General features: G+C 41.8%; 1 protein-coding gene across 6 annotated transcripts in view; it reads left to right on the plus strand.

Annotated features, from left to right (window-relative positions):
* wdfy3 (WD repeat and FYVE domain containing 3) overlaps nucleotides 1-17,733 on the plus strand; it is a 195,431-nt gene that overhangs the window by 69,863 nt on the left and 107,835 nt on the right. For 5 of the 6 annotated variants that reach the window (XM_080434102.1, XM_080434104.1, XM_080434103.1 and 2 more), the window contains exons 15-17: nucleotides 6,372-6,564; nucleotides 9,128-9,342; nucleotides 15,127-15,239. In XM_080434102.1, the coding sequence (XP_080290228.1) occupies nucleotides 6,372-6,564; nucleotides 9,128-9,342; nucleotides 15,127-15,239 (521 nt within the window). Of the gene's footprint in view, nucleotides 1-1,433; nucleotides 1,518-6,371; nucleotides 6,565-9,127; nucleotides 9,343-15,126; nucleotides 15,240-17,733 lie in introns of all 6 variants that reach the window. The other variant, XM_080434107.1, reaches the window with a different exon arrangement.

The following is a 17,733-nucleotide window of genomic DNA, read 5'->3' on the forward strand; positions in this document are numbered from 1 at the left end:
CCTAGCGGTCAAATGTAAACCAAAAGCAGTGCAACAATACAATGAAATGCACAAAGGAACATAATAGCTGATAACATGAATACTAAATGATGTTTTAAAAAAAAAGAAGCTAATCAGAATGGACAGAATGGAATTTCTGGAATAAATCTAACTGAATTGGAGACTTAGTCCAGTTGACAACCGAGCAGCAGCAGTGATATAGTCTTGCGTAGCCAGATATCAGAGATCTCTGCCTGCCAATACGTCTGTGGTGACATAAATTCAATGTAGGGGCTAAAACTGGATGGAAGCAATTTGAGAGATTTAAAAAAAAAGTTACATCGCAGCATTGCAGAATCAGTGTAAAGACTTCCTTCATATTGGGACATTAAATTTAGATTTCCCCAGATGTGAAATCTACCAGCCAGAGCATCTCTCCAGGTTATGGGAACGATGTTGCTTCGGAAACGCATCTCCATCCTCCAGCCATGGTGACAGGCTGCACAGTGCAACTCACTATACCTTTTAAAATACTTAACGGTCATGAAATTCCTGGAAATATTTTGAAACGAGGCCTGGAAAAAGGTTTGGAATTAATCAAATGTTTTGGAAAATGTTTGGATATGCATAGTTAAAATAGGTCAAATGTAGTGAAATGTAGTACGAAATTAGGCTGCACTCACGCAGCTCGTGCAGCCTAATTTCGTCACGTGACAAAAATAATGGATCTACAAGTTGATAACACGTTGCTGACCGTGATACATTTTTGGCTTGTAGATCTGTTCTTTTTGTCACGTGACACCTTGGCTCGAGTCAGTCTTGGTGCATTGATAGCATAGTAAGAGCTTCATTATTGCACCGTGTGATTGCTATAAGCCTGGAAATGGGATAAAATACTTATGGAAACGTTGTTTTGTGTGCAGGGTACACGTATTAGCCTGGTATATTGCATCGGTGCACCGATGCAAAACGCCTTGTATTGCAGCTGGGCTGAACCCCGTTCACCCTGTCATCCCTATTGTGGTCATATCATTATAGGCAACATTTTTTCAAATGCTTTCTAAAAAAAAGGTTCAAACATTTTCAAAAGATTTCTAAATGTTTTGAAAATAGCTAACATTATAAACGAGGCATGTCATGCATGTTTTTCTCTCTAGCTGTGCCTTCTGCTCCTGTCAGCTTTAAACTAACTGCTTCTTTTCCTCCTGTCTGTCTGTCTGTCTGTCTGTCTGTCTGTCTGTCTGTCTGTCTGTCTGTTTGTCTGTCTGTGTCTGTTTGTCTCTTCTTGTCTTTCTTCCTCTAACCTTTGGTACTGTCTGGCTGTGTTTCCGTGGGGGTTGGCCTTCTGCACGTCTGCGTGTGTGTGTTACATGTGTGTGTGCATGTCACATGTACACTGTGTGTGTGTGTGTGTGTGTGTGTGTGTGTGTGTGTGTGTGTGTGTGCGTGTGCAGTCGTGCAGAGCAGGTCCCCCCCTGCCTCACTCATGAGACCTCCCTGCCCTCTCCGTGGGGCACGCCGGCACTCGCCAGGAAGAGGTAGCTACTGCGCTTTGCAAAGATCTGTTCACTCTCATATATATACGCCAAACTTTATACTCCGTCCGTCGCACGACTTGTGTCGCTGGCTGGCAGGAACTGATCTTTTCGACTATATGACACCCACAGGCCTGTCACAATTATTACATGGTCGTCTTATCGCAATTATGTGAGATAATCGCAGTTATTTTTTGCATAATCGTCATAATCGTTTCCACGTTGAAACATTTTCACACATTTTCAAATATAAAAATAGCAGAAATAGCTGATCTACAAGCTTACAACGCGGCACTTCGTGACGCGTTGTAAGCTTGTAGATCAGCTATTTCTGCTATTTTTACATGTATAATAAAATGATTAAAAATATGTCAATTTCTTTGCATATTTCAGTTATTTGTTATATCTGCCCTGTGCATTTTTTTTTATTACGCAGCCTAAAAGGCTTCATATGTTCCATAAGGTTCAATGTCAAACACACGATCAAATCGTTCATCGCAATTATTTGAGTGATAATTAATCGTCAACTTAAATGTTGTAATCCTGACTGCCCTAGACACCCATCGTGCGATGGGAGTATAAATTTGGCTTCACCCCCCACCCCCCTCCTTTTCTCTCTCTCTCTCTTGTCTCTCTCTGTCTCTCTCTGTCTCTCTCTCATCCACTCCTCCATGGTGCATGTTTTCCAGGCTCTCGGTTGAATTTCACACAATTCAAAGTTGAACTCGGCTGAGAGAACACAGTGTCATTTTGAGGAGGGGGCTGGTATTGAACGGGTGTCACCGTGACAAGACGGGTGACATAGACTTCACAATGAATCCTTCATACAGCTCATACTGTGTATTATTCTCAGCCCTCCAAACTATTGCACAGTGCAGTAAGGTGATATCAATAGGGATACGTACTGTACATGTGAAGTGAATAACCTGAATGTCTGGATCTGTTGTGCCTGAAAGAAGTGGTGTCAGGTCTCCCTTTATTTTATTTTAACCCCTTTTTCTCCCCAATTTTGTCGTTATGCCAATTGATTCCTCCCCACACACACCTGTGTGTGTTGTGCTGTTGTATCCTACTGGCTCACCTGCCAGTGAGGAGCCCCCGCCGGGAGGAGGACGTAGAGCCTTCGTCCTACTCCGCCCGCCATACACTCCCTGCTGACAGGTTCCGCCCCCCAGCCTGTAGGAGTACGTGCAGTGACAAATATATATAATGCCGAATTTGCATAACTTTCCAGAATCAACATTGGAACATTGGACAAAGCCAGAGTCAACATTCTTATTTCATTTTGTTAAGATGTTGGAGTCAAAGGTTTTTAACGAGGGAATATTCAATATCTGGCTCAATTTTGGGGCTCTGGCTCATGGACTAAATGCCTAATTTGCATATTTAAATATACAATTTCAGAAAACTTGTAATACGATAAATCATTGTCTTCATGTAAGTAATCAACTGGGGAAGTTTCATTATGATAACTTTTTTTTTTTTTCACCTGTCATGTACGTATGGGGAAAATAACAAAATGTGTGATGAATACGAAAAAGCTGCTCCTGTGGAAAGGTTATCATATATTTATTTACTTATATTGACCCTATAAACAATTTAATATAGGTATGGTGTTGCCCACTCTTTCGATAATCATTGCTCAATTTTGGGGCTCTGGCTATTTTGGTATAATAATCGTTTGGTATGTCCATCTTTTATCATAACTCGTAGCAGGCTTGGCGAGAATAAACTAATTGATTTGCATTATGTGGGGTAACAAAAACAATGCGACGCCAACCAGAACCCACGACTGGAACACAATTTATTTTTTCCTTTTTTCTAAACTGTATCTCACAACACTATTTTAGCAGAAAAAAAATTACAAAAAAATGTCATATTCAAATGACCAGCTACAGTGACAGGTGTAGTAGCCCATAGCGACAGGCTTGATTTTCATAGCATACTGAAATTAACCAGCTCAGTGGTCTAGTGTCCGCCCCAGGAGACTGGGAGGTCGGAGTTCAATCCCCGGGCCAAGTCATACCAAAGACTATAAAAATGGTTCCTCCCTGCATGGCACTCAGCATCAAAAGGGTTGGATTTGGGCGTTGTTGTCTTTACGACATACAGTACTAGCGTCATGTCCAGGGGGGTGTACTTGTACATCAAACTGCCTCATGCTACAGAAACGGGGAAATATGCTCCTCGCCTATGGACCACATGGCTTGGACCGTTGGTTGCTAATGCGGCTTACTTTACTGAAATGAAGAAAACCAATGGCTTCCACAGAAAATGGCAGACTGGAAATCAGGGGCCAGTTGCACCACCTCACACTAAGTTCAAACTTAGCCTAGTTATAGCTTAAAAACATTCAATCCGGGAAAGTATCTGTGTCATTTTAGATTTCTTTGGCTATTCAAAAATAGCAGATATACAAGCTCATAGCGCAGCACCGAGCTTGTAGATCTGCTATTTTTTGAAAAATCGTGAAAATTTGTGCAGATCTTTTAATATATATTTTAAATATATATATATATATATATATATATATATATATATATATATATATATATATATATATATATATATATATATATATTTAAAGATTTGCACCCATTTTCACATAAAAAACTAAAAATAGTAGATCTACAAGCTCATAGCCGCGCTATGAGCTTGTAGATCTGCTATTTTTGAATAGCCAAAGAACTCTAAAAATGACACCGATACTTTCCCAGCTAAATGTGTTAAATGGCTTTTTAAAAGCCATTTAAGCTATAACTAGGCTAAGTTTGAACTTAGTGTGAGGTGGTGCAACTGGCCCCTGGTGCTCACGCTGCAATTGGTTCTCTTTATTCATATCAATTGACATTTCGTTTGCAGCATTTATCAAAGTAGCAGGTATGGTATATATATATATATATATATATATATATAACACCATGGGAGTTCGAACAATTTCTTTATTTTTTAAGTGTTTGGAGTAGGACAGAGGTGCTGCATCCTCCCGGTGGGGGCCCCTCGCTGGCAGCTGAGCCAGTAAGGGTACAATAGCAGTGACAACACACAGACATTTGTCTGGGGAGAATTAATTGCCATAATGACTAAATTGGGGAGAAAAAGGGGTAAATGTTTGAAGAAAAAATGTATAAATAAATAAAACATGAAAACATGGTCCTTCATGAAGAGTGCCCCCCCCCCCCCCCCGATCCTGAACTTCTTTATGACATCTGTTGGATTTGAGGATTATTTCACCTTTTGGATACTTTTCTTTCTTTCTTTCTTTCTTTCTTTCTTTCTTTCTTTCTTTTCTTTTTTCTTTCTTTTTTCATTCTTTCTTTCTTTCTTTCTTTCTTTCTTTCTTTCTTTCTTTCACCAGCGGGTGACGATTAACTACTATAAGTTTCAATCTGGTGTCATTATAGGTTGAAATTATGAAAAATGTGCAAAAAAAGTTTGTAATTGGGCTATTTGTCCTATTGTCCAAGTATACAAAGCCCTGTATACAAAGAATATAGGGCTTTACGTGGATAAACTGGTGCCACAATAAAGACCTGGGCCCCCATTCCGTCTCCCATTTTACTACATTTACCGGCCAAATACATATAATTTTGGGGGTCCTTGACATGAAAAAGTTTGAGAACCACTGATATAGAAACATACGTTTATCAGAATACTGTTAGGAATTAGAAGACATTTATAGATGTGTTCCTGGATTGAATGCAGTGGTGGAAAGTAACTAAGTACATTTACTTAAGTACTGTACTTAAGTACAATTTTGAGTATTTCCAATTTCCAATACTTTTACTTCTACTCCACTACATCTCAGAGGCAAATATTGTACTTTTACTCCACTACATTTACTTGAAAACTTTAGTTACTAGTTACTTTTCAGATATAAACTATGATATAATGAAACATACATTAACCACTTTAGCCCTATTTTATACAAAGGCTATTTGAAAATAGCAGATCTACAGCAGATCTACTCACAACGCGTCGCGCTGCTGCGACGCGTTGTGAGCTTGTAGATCTGCTATTTTCAAATATTTAGTACTTTTACTTTTGGTACTTTAAGTACATTTTGATGCCAATACTTTTGTACTTTTAGTACTTTTAGTACATTTTTAATTCTGGACTTTTACTTGTAACAGAGTATTTTTATATTGCAGTATTGGTACTACTGGTAATACTACTGGTAATACTAGGTAACGTTTTCAACAAAACTAAAGTTAAATTGTATATCTTTTGCGAGTGGCAAAAGTTTCACAACACCCACTCCGTGAATTTCACCCCCGGAAGCCTTTTATTTATATATTTTCTATTGAACGTGTACGGGGGGACTTTCCCGGGAAAATGACGTTCCTGGCCAACGTCATGACGTCGTGGCCGACGTCCTCAGGAACTACCGCAACGGTTTCCTGTTTGGCCAGGAACTACCGCGCTATTAACAAAAAGGAACCTCACGCTGATTTTAAGATAATGTAGGATTGGGAGATCGAAAAAGAACAGAAAAAGAAAGCACAGCTCATGGTAACTAATGCTCCACTGGCTAAGAGAAACGATCCGTAGATAGTATAAAACAATTAAAAGATCGCTTTTTGAAACGCTTCCGGCTTCCGGTGAAAACGAATGGAATTCTGGGTAATCGAGGACTAGGGAAATTGTATGCAGTGACGGTAGTGACCAGCAGAGGTTGCTAAAAATCGTTATTTGTGATTTTGCATTGTACAACTTTAAGTAAAGAATTTGAGTACTTTTTCCACCACTGATGAATGGGTTCATTTATTTTATTTGTATGAACTGTCAGTGCATTATGAATGGATAAACAACGGGGTGATCTTTCCCGTGCCTCCCCCTGTATACCTCCTCCTCCAGGCATGGCTACTACGGTACGTCGGGTCCCTCCGCCCCGGTCAAAGCCCTGTCGGACCTCAAGCTCCACCTGGCCAACCCCTCGCACCTCCCGCCCCCCTCCTCCTCCCTGTCCGACATGGTGGTCATCCACCCGGGCGCCGGCCTGGCCATGCTGGACCTGCTGCCCTCCGTCTGCTCCGACAGCCAACCAGAGGTGAGCAAAACGACACATACAGCACATATCGCCGCAGTCGTCGGGCAGAAACCTCTTTTCTCCATATTCTAACTTGTTGTGTTTTTTTCGTAAATGAACGCCCTACTTTATACAGCGTCACACTCCAGTTTGCAGATCTGCAACTCTTGTTATATATACTAGAGGTTTGGTTCTCAAAGTGGGGTCCGGGGACCCCCAGGGGTACTTGAGGGTGTTCCAGGGGGTACCCAGAAAAATGTGTAGATATAGCATCAGAATAATTATGACCTTTTATACTTTGGCTATTCAAAAATAGCAGATCTACAAGCTCATAGCGCGGCACCGAGTGCCGCGCTATGAGCTTGTAGATCTGCTATTTTTGAAAAATCTTGAAAATGTGTGCAAATCTTTGAATATGTATTTTTTAAAGCGAACATTTGTAACTCAAATCTTTGCTTCTGGGGGGTCCCTGGAACGAGATATTTTTAGATGGGGGTCCGCGGCCAAATATATATAATTTTGGGGGTCCTTGGCATGAAAAAGTTTGAGAACCACTATACTAGAGGTTCGGGCCGCTTCGCGGCCCTCACATCTAGGCCCGATCAGCTACATCACAGCTACGTTGCACAGGTGATCCAACTGATATGGCCATATATGGAGATGCGCAGTAGGGTGGGGTCTTAGCGGCCAAAGATAAAGTTGCTGCGGCCGAAAAGAAGGAAAGCTGCTGTGGCTAAAATGTTTAAAATGTAGTTTTATATTAACTGTACAATATGTAATGAAGGCGGGGAAAGAAGCCTAATTATACAACAGGTAGTTCCGACCAAGCAATCTGATTGGTTGAAATAGCTTTCTAGCTGTGCTTCAAACCAGCATCATAGCACGGGCCTAATCACATTAATAAATCACTCCGCACTGCAGTCCGCACTCCGCACCTGATTAGACCATATATGGTACAGCTGTGCTGTGAAGTCACGCTGTCCCACGGTAGGAAAACAAACAGACAGTACCCACCGCCGCCACCGGAGAACAAACAGCTACGCAAAATGGACTATGTTGTTAATTTTGACTTATTTGGTGGACTTACGGTTGATCAATGGTTAGAAGAGAGCACACTAAATCGCCTAAAATCCTATAATAAAAGGAATAACTGGAAAAAAGTGTGCTTTATTTCAATGGTAACATCCATACTGTATAAATATCCTCCTGTGTTAAAGTAAAATTACTCCCATTTCGTTAACAGTCCAGTGTATGTTATACTTTATCGTACGAAGGTATCGCACGGCAAAAATAGCCGATCTACAAGTTCACAACGCATGCCATCTTGACGCGTTGTGAGCTTGTAGATCAGTTATTTTGGCCACTTCTGTGATCGCGGCGGAACTCGGCTGCGCCTCGTTCCTGACCGCATCACAGGCGTGCTAATAATGACGGTAAAGCACACCCTCTCGTGTAATATTGCTTAAGTATTAGCCAGAGCACTGATCAACAGTCTGTGGCAAGTTTTGGGGCAAGTGGAGTGATCGTGTGCTGAGCAACCCCGGACGTACTTTTGGAGGTCATTTCAATTATAGTAGTTTGGATTTTTTGGGAATCCTGAAAAGTAACAGTTTTCCACCCGGCAGAGACGATATACTGTATACCAGTGGTTCTCAAACTAGTGGTCGGTACTCCAGTGGGGTCCCCAAATGATTTTGAGGGGGTCCCCAGATGATTTGCTTCATGTGCAACATTGTTTCCTCACCTAACAGTAAACAAACCAACACGCAGTATAAGTTTATACAGGGTATCTGCACATTTTTAAAGTGTCCATTTAAAGGAGAGATCCGCCCATTTTAAGTGTTATCTTTGATGTGTCGCTATCGTTCGTGCAGAACGAGATGACGCTGGTTGCTTGTTTCTCTCACAGAACCCGGCGTCTGTGGAAGAAATAAGCAACCTGTGTCATCTCGTTCTGCACGAACGATAGCTTGTGCGCGACTTTCAGTGCATGTTTGAGTATCATGAGACTCCACGATGAGCAGTAGTAGAGAAAAAACTAGCTTTGCATCGGTTATAATAGACGATTTTCACTCTTACACAGGCTCCCATTATGCCACGGAGGGGGTCGACAGACTGCAGGACAGGGGACTCTCTGGAATAACTCAACGTCCATTTCAATGAGTGATTAGCGACACATCAAAGATAACACTTAAAATGGGCGGATCTCTCCTTTAAGGACTTTTAAGACCCTTTTCATACCTCTAAAATTAAATAATAAGACCATTACTGCATCAAAAGTAATTAAAAAACTATACTGTAAAAAAAAATCAAAAGTTGGCCAAATTGTGAAAATAGCCAATCTACAAGCTCACTTGTAGTTCAAATATTATTTTGGGGGGTCGCGTTCTGAAAAGTTCGAGAACCACTGCTGTACACACAACGAGTATGTACTTGCATCGTGACGCATTGTGAGCTTGTAGATCGGCTATTTTCACCATTTTTAAGTAGGACATTCAGAAGCTAAAACGTTTGGAAACCACTGGCCTATACTATAGTATCTCCATCTCTGTACGTCTCTCTCTCTCTCTCTCTCTCCCTGCAGCATGCCCTGGACCTCCAGCTGGCCGTGGCCAACATCCTGCAGCTGCTGGTCCACAGCGAGAGGAACCAGCAGATCCTGTGTGAGGCCGGTCTTCACCAGCGGCTGCTCCAGCGCTGCAGCCAGGCCCTGGGCGACGAGGACCACCCGCTACACCCCCCGCTGCAGAGGATGTTCGAGAGGCTGGCCTCGCAGGCTCTGCAGCCCATGGCACTCAGGTTGGTATATACTGGAAACCCACCCCATGCACCCCCCCAGGTGTTACCAATGATACTAATGAAGGCTCTGTTCCATTCTGGTCATAAACAGAGTCAGGGTGCTGATATTGTGCATGTTGGCTCACTGGAAACACTCTGCTACACCAGTGGGTCTCAAAGTGTGGTCCAGGGACCCTCATGGTTCTTGAGGGGGTTCCAAATGGCCCCTTACGGGTGTGTAACTCTGAGAGTGTACAAATGGAACCAAATGGACCCTTCCGGGTCCATTTGGTTCCATTTGTACACTCTCAGAGTTATGGAGGTCCTTGAAATTAAAAAGTTTGAGAACCACTGTGCTACACGAAATGGAACAGAGCCTTCATTAGTATCATTGGGTAACGCCTGTGAAGGAAGTAAGGAAGAGGCCCAATTTCCTTCCAATATGGCTGCTGTGCATTTCGTCGACTAAAACTACGTCGACCACCTTTTTTTCACGGATGAAAGCTAAACAAAAACTAAATAAAAACTAAGCTATGATGACTTAAAACTATGTCTAAATATAGTGACAATTTCGTCAGCAAATGGAAAAACTAGACACAAATGTTAGGGGAGGGACTAGTGGAGAAGAGATCCAGTAGCTCACAGGTGCATGTTGCGCTACGGAAATAGCCGATCTATAAGCTCACAACGCGTCAGACACGTTGTGAGCTTGTAGAGCGGCTATTTTCGCCATGCAGCTAAGTATAAATCGGGCATTAAGATGCCATCACGGCCCGCCAAAATACAATTTTGTCGACTAAATCAACAGTAGATTTAGTTGACTAAAATCTTATGATAGACCAAAACTAAAACATTTCAAATGACTAAAATATGACTAAAAACTAAATGGAATTCTATTCAAAAGACTGACAAAATCCAAATTTGCTGTCAGGATGAACACTGCTGCGTTGATCCTCTATCCCTAAAGCAACTCCCTAATCATTACTTTGCTAATGACTGTGATTTAGACGGCATGTTGATTAGACAGCGTTCAGGTTCTTTGTTTACCTGCTATCCCAAGTTTCCTCCAGGCACTACCTTGTTCTCATCATTGTTCTCTCTATTTACCTTGTTGTTTATTGACTTGAGTTCATGATTACTCTGCTTGTTCTGATTAAGCACCTGTAAGTCACTCTGGATACGGATGGATCTGCTGAATTGTAATTGAAATTGTACTTAACCTTCATAACGTCAGCCTATTATTCTAATCTTAAAACTAATGGCTAAGATTTCAGTAAAAGAGCACACATACAGAAGCATTGCACATACTGACACTGTCCAGTGGAGGTTCTAGAGTAGAGCACCGCTCAGGCTGCATTTTTCTGTCCAAACCCGCCCGTAGTCCGAGAGCATAGTGTACGAACCGGACTTGAACTCAATCATCATTTATAAATATTTGTCAGAACTGAGACCGAGCCGTTTCGGGTATCCATGCTCTCAGTGATTCTCAACTTTTTTATTTATTTGATAATATGTGACTGTTTTTGTCTGGGAGACGGTCATCTCGCTGGTGCCCATTCTTCAGGAAAGCTGAAAAACAAAAATGAGTTAATAGCCCAGTTAGACTCTTCACATACTAGAGTATGTCTGACATAAATGTCAGAGCTTAAATCGACATGTAAATATGAAATAAATGCATAAACATGTAGCTAGGATATAAGGTTAGAGTTGGCAACCGCTAATTCAAGTGGTGTTTTCTTTACTTAAGAAATCTAACTTGACTTCAGTTCTATAAGATGTAGTTTCAAAACTATTCACTCAATCTTATTAACCAATATATCATTATTTTGCTATGATTCCCTGCTTTCATATGACATGAAAAAATTACAATGAAAAAATGCTAGATGACTGTCTCCCAGTCAAATTTGGTCTATTTTTTTTTTATCTGTCCCAATCCCAAAAGAACATTGCTATTGTTTGACATGACTTATGGTCTTGTCATTTTGATTCAGCATTCCTTTGCTGTCTATGTACTTTAGGCATAGAGATAACAGTGATATATAGCAATATAGCCATTCGTGTACGTTCTATAATTGCATTCACTGGTGCATATGCTAATGTTTAAGATTAAATATCAATCATTTAGCTGGGAATCTCCTCAAGGAGCTCAAATATGATTTGTTTTGGGGGGTCATGGCCTGAAAAGTTTGGGAAACCTTGTTCTAGAGGTTGTCTTTGCAGGGACTGCAGCACATGGTGCTTATGTGGCTACATTGTTACACACACACACACACACACACACACACACACACACACACACACACACACACACACACACACACACACACACACACACACACACACACACACACACACACACACGCTAATGTTCACAGGATGTTCCAAATGCTGACTGTGCAGAGGCCACATGATTAGCAAGATCTTGGCTAATGGAAATGTCTGACGCGCCACATCTAGCGCAGACCTGCTTTGACCTACAATGTTAGATTCATTTAGGTGATTTATGACTTTGATTGCTACTTGAACCCAGTCCTTATAGGCCAGCTCATCAGCGTCCGTTCACCCCCCATGTCCTTGCGCTCTCCATGCTCGGCTGTTTGTGATTGCCTTAATTCCTTGACTCTTTTCCCCTGGAAATGACAGCGTCCCCGCTTATAAAATAAGGACGGCGCATTTGTTGGTCCATTTAGGACAGATGATCCAAAACCGATTAGGTCATCGCTGTGATGGACGATAGGGTAATCGAGTATAAATGAACACATTCCACGCCAGAGTTCAATATCATAATGTACTCACCAGTGCTAGCGATTTATTGTTGTTTTTTTGTTTTTTTTCACGTTGCCACAGACCTCGCTAAATACCTTAAGATCGCGCGTTAAACTGTTTGTAGTCACACAGGGTAGCTGTGTGAGTGGCCCAGAGAAGACCGTTTCAATCGGCGACATTCCATTTTGCTGTAGTCGCGGTTTCTGTTAAACAGCGTTCAGCGAGGAGAAAAAAAACTCTGAGATAATGGCGGATTAGGGGAAGATTTAGAGCGGAGGCGGATGGGTGTGCTACAATGAAATGTGTCACTGCGAGGGAGGCCTACAATGAAATGTGTCACTGCGAGGGAGGCCTACAATGAAATGTGTCACTGCGAGGGAGGCCTACAATGAAATGTGTCACTGCGAGGGAGGCCTACAATGAAATGTGTCACTGCGAGGGAGGCCTACAATGAAATGTGTCACTGCGAGGGAGGCCTACAATGAAATGTGTCACTGCGAGGGAGGCCTACAATGAAATGTGTCACTGCGAGGGAGGCCTACAATGAAATGTGTCACTTCGCTAGGCCTGTCCCCGACTAAGGATTTGTTTAGTCGAATCTAATTGGCGACTAATTGCCAATAGTCGACTGGCAGTCGACTAATTAAAAAAAAAAAAAAAAAAAAAGGGCCAAAATACATTTTATTTCAAAGGGCCAAGTCTACACAGTTTGTTTTGTGTCTCCAGCAGAGTTTCTAGTGTCTCTATCTCTCTATGGAAGAGGTTGCACATGAACTCTGCAGCCGCACTGAGGCGCTCCAACACAAACAATACCAATACAAAGACGAGGAATAAGAAGAATAAAGTGGAAGTTACGTGTGGTTGCAAGTGTAGACTTGGCCAAAAAACAATTTAAAACATTTTTGGCCATTAAGTGTCGACTAAGAGACACGCAGTCGACTCGGACCCCCCGCGACTAACCAGTCGACTTAGTCGAGGTCAGGCCTACACTTCGCATAGAACTACGCGACTGGCACGCTGCGCAATTATTTAGGTTCGCGTAGAACTACGCGATTGGCACGCAATGTGTTAAACACAACCTTAGCAGGCTGTTTACAGAACATCCTAAAATGTCTTAATTAGAGACTTTACATCTACATTTAGGGCCTTTAATTTATGTCTCGTCACACACGTCTAAACCACTTAAAACCTGGCGTCCGTGTTTTGGGCAAAACAATTTAACCCATTATGACCTGAGGCCTATTCTACAAAATGCCTTCTGAATCAGTAGTTCTCAAACATTTTCGTGCTAAGGAACCCCAAATTGATATATATTTGGCTGCCCCCTCACCTGAAAATGTTTTGTTCCAGGGAAAAAATGTTCAAAAATAGCAGATGTACAATCTCGCAGCATGGAAAGAAGTGAGCGCTGTAGCCGATCTAAAGGGCGGTCTCAACATTGTATGAAAGTTTCCTCGATAAAATGCATCGACCGTGCTTTGTGAGTGTCTTTGAGGTGTCTCCTCAAAAGCTGAAATAAATGACATCACCACCAGCCTGAGATGTGGAATAGGACTGCAGTAAAAAATCATGTGACAGGTTTCATTAGTTAAAGGTGTTTCATTAGAGCTAGCTTGGGGAAGGAGAAGTGAGGGCCTCTCGGGGAAACGTAGTGATTCTCATTCATCGCTTGACTAGCCGAGCGAAACGGGAGTTTTTGCAGAGACTGAGGATTTGAGGAGGGGGATAGTTAAGTCATTTGACTCACATGTGATCTGTGCCTTTCATATGTAAATGGTTCCTCCTAGCTTTCCCAGAGGTAAATAGAGGTTTAGGAGGCCTGAACGGCCCCACATATCTCCAGCTGTCAATCTTTTGGTCTTTCTTCAGCTTTCTCTCCTCCTCTGTCAGTCTTTCTCCTCTTTCTCCTTGCACTTTTTCTTGCCCTTGCTTTGTGTGTGTCTCTGCTCTGCGTCTTGTCAGTCACCAGCTATACGCCACCAAAGTCTAATGTCTCTTATTTGTCGTTGTGACACTCCTGACTCCAAAACGGAAGTCTGAGTCGCACTAAACTAGTACAAATGACCGTAGTGCCAACGACCGCATTCAGGTCACATAAGCACTATTAATGGTTGTGAAACGGACAAAAGAATACGGTTTGTGCTGTGGAAAAGTTGTTTTATTCCGCCAGCTGACGTGTAAAAGATTATCGAAGATATGCTGTTCATATTAAACCATTAAGACCTGAAGCAGATTCTACAAATGTCTTCTAAATGCCAACAGTTTTCTGAAAAAACGTATGTTTCTATATCAGTGGTGCTCAAACTTTTTCATCTCAAGGACCCCCAAAGTGTATTTGGCCGCCGACCCCCATCACAAAATATTTTGTTCCAGGGACCCCCAGAAGCTAGATTTGAGTTAAAAATGTTTGCTTTAAAACAATATGTATTAAAAGATTTGCACACATTTTCACGATTTTTCAAAAATAGCAGATCTACAAGCTCGTAGCGCGGCACTCGGTGCCGCGCTATGAGCTTGTAGATCTGCTATTTTTGAATAGCCAAAGTGTAAAATAATGCTTTTTTAGCTCAAATCAAATGCGTTCCAGGTCTTAATGGGTTAATGGTTGTGAAATTGTGCTGTGGAAAAGTTGTTTTATTCCGCATGGTAACGTGTAAAAGATTATTGAAGATAATAATGTTGTCAATGTACTCTAGATCAAGAATCAAGTTGGTTTTATTTGTCTCTCACTCATTCAGGTACAAGCAGTGAAACGTTGCTGTGGCATGTTCCACAAGACAACAACACAATATACACAAGATCATACTGGATGTATTATTACTTAATCAATTACTTTAGCTATTATTACATAATAACCTCTTAAGCCCTATTTTATACTTGGGCTAATCAAAAACAGTGGATCTACATGCTTACAACACGTCGTGATGTGATCCTTGCGATGCATGCAAACTTTCGTTCAAGTTTTCTTTTAAAATGTTGAAAGTGGTCTTTTTTTTGCTGTTGCCCAATAGACATGTTTGTCTTGTTCCGTGTCTACAGGGAGTTTGTGCGTCTGGGGAATCCTTTGAATTGCGGCGCCTGGGACAAGAAGCTGCTCAAACAGTACCGTGTCCACAAACCCAGCTCCCTCAGCTACGACGCTGAGATGAGAAGTAAGTCATTCTGTTACCCCCATTACCCCTCTCGTTGTCCCATGTGGGACCGGGGTCCCTACAGGGGGCCGTGCTTGGCCCTTAATCTTCTTCTCGGTCGGTCACAAGGAAACTGTTGGTTCTAGTGTAGACATGCAGTTGGACAGAGAACGACGGCGAAGAGCAGGTCGGACATTGTTTGTCACACAGTGACTGCACAATGCCCAGAATATGGCCTAAAAGGTGCCTTGAGCAACAAGAACTTCTTCTTGTTGTTCAAGCAGCAGTGAAACCGTTTCACACCATGGGAGCTATAGAAGCTGGTTCATAAAGCAAACACACATCGAAAACCCTATGGTGCTCTGGTAGTTAAACTGTCTGACATGACTCTTAGTGCATGCAGGGTTGAATGTACTCAGAAGGCACGCACACGCGCACACACAAACACAAACACACAAACACACGCACCTCTTTACTTTAACCCATTAAGACCTGGAACTGTGTCATTTTTTGATTTGAGCTAAAAAGCATTATTTTACACTTTGGGCTATTCAAAAATAGCAGATCTACAAGCTCATAGCGCGGCACGGTGCTATGAGCTTGTAGATCTGCTATTTTTGAAAAATCGTGAAAACATTTATAACTCAAATCTTTGCTTCTGGGGGGTCCCTGGAACAAGATATTTTGATGGGGGTCCGCGGTGGGGGTCCGCGGCCAAATACATTAATTTTGGGGGTCCTTGACATGAAAAAGATTGAGCACCACTGATATAGAAACATACGTTTTTCAGAAAACTGTTGAGATTTAGGAGACATGTAGAATCGCCTCAGGTCTTAATGGGTTAATTTGCTGTGGGAAATGACTATTGGTGTGTGTGTGTGTGTGTGTCTCTTGGCAGGGGAGGTTCAGATGAATGGGCCTGCCTATAGCCCTGCTAGACGCCAGGCACCATGTTACCTTACATTGCCTCTGACTAATTGCCTCAGCTGCGGTGGTGGGAACACCGATCAGCAGCATCCACTAATGAAATCCTCACACTCATTTTAACTCTTGAGAGTGTGCAAATGGCACCGTAGGGGGCCATTCGCTTTCATTTTGCACACTCTCAGAGTTACACCCCACCCTCACCGCCACTGGTCCAGATATGCACGCTGCTGATTTCTTTGGCTATTCAAAAATAGCAGATATACAAGCACACACGCTTGTAGATCTGCTATTTTTCTTAAATCATAAAAGTGTGTGCAAATCTTTGAAAATTATATATTTTTTTAAAGCAAGCATTTGTAACTCAAATCTTTGCTTCTGGGGATTTTACAAAATTGTCTACTAAATCCTGCAGTTTTTTGAAAAAAACTTATGTTTCTATATCAGTGGTTCTCAAACCTTTTCATGTCAAGGACCCCCACAAATATATGTATTTGGCCACGGACCCCCATCTCAAAATATGTTGTTCCAGGGACCCCCCAGAGGCAAAGATTTGAGTTACAAATGTTCGCTTTAAAAAAAACATATATTCAAAAAATATCAGATCTACAAGCTCATAGCGCGGCACTCTGTGCTGCGCTATGAGCTTGTATATCTGATATTTTTGAATAGCCCAAAGTATAAAATATGGATGCGTTCCCGTTCTTAATGGGTTAAATGCATGTATTTTGATGGTCAGAAGTGTTATGAAGCGTGTAGACGGACAACACAGTAGCTTTGAGGATTATTCACAGTATAGTGAGAGCCTCGTTACTTCATGCAGTATTTATATTTGATGAGGATTGTTCACCGTACAGTTTAGTGACACCCTCGTTATTTTCTATTTATAGCCTATTCCAGCATAGTTCAAACGACCGTCGTCAAACGGTACAGACAGTGAGACCCTCGTTACTTCATACTTATATTTCAGGAGGGTTCGAGCGGTTTAGTGAGACTAGTGTCATAGTGGTTGTTTGTATTGAAGGAGATCAGTAAAATGCATACTGTGTTTGCATATGCATGCGTATGGAGAAAACAATATCTGATAGAGACCGCGTTTGTGTGTTTTTAGTTTTCATTGCCAGATCGCTAGACCTGTAAGGGTCCATTTGGTTCCATTTGTACACACTCAGAGTTACAGACCTGTAAGGGTCCATTTGGTTCCATTTGTACACACTCAGAGTTAGACCTGTAAGGGTCCATTTGGTTCCATTTGTACACACTCAGAGTTAGACCTGTAAGGGTCCATTTGGTTCCATTTGTACACACTCGAAGTTAAAGACTTGTAAGGGTCCATTTGGTTAGCTTTGAGTTAAATGAACGCTGAGGATTCTATTATGTAAAACGTTATCTTTTTTTGTTTGCGTGCTGTTCTTCCTTACTGCCGTCAAAGAAATGTGACCATTCACCTGTTGTGTTAAAGTTTAGTAAATTGACTGGAAAGCAAAAAGACACAGCCTTCTTTATTTGAATTCCTTGTTCAAACGAAGAATGACAAACGCGGCGGGACTAATGATAATGGTCGACTAACGTTGTTAACACTACAGCTGTT

This window comes from Gymnoscopelus braueri (assembly GCF_963280865.1).
Source record: "Gymnoscopelus braueri genome assembly, chromosome: 7".
In the NCBI taxonomy this organism is placed as follows: Eukaryota; Metazoa; Chordata; class Actinopteri; order Myctophiformes; family Myctophidae; genus Gymnoscopelus; species Gymnoscopelus braueri.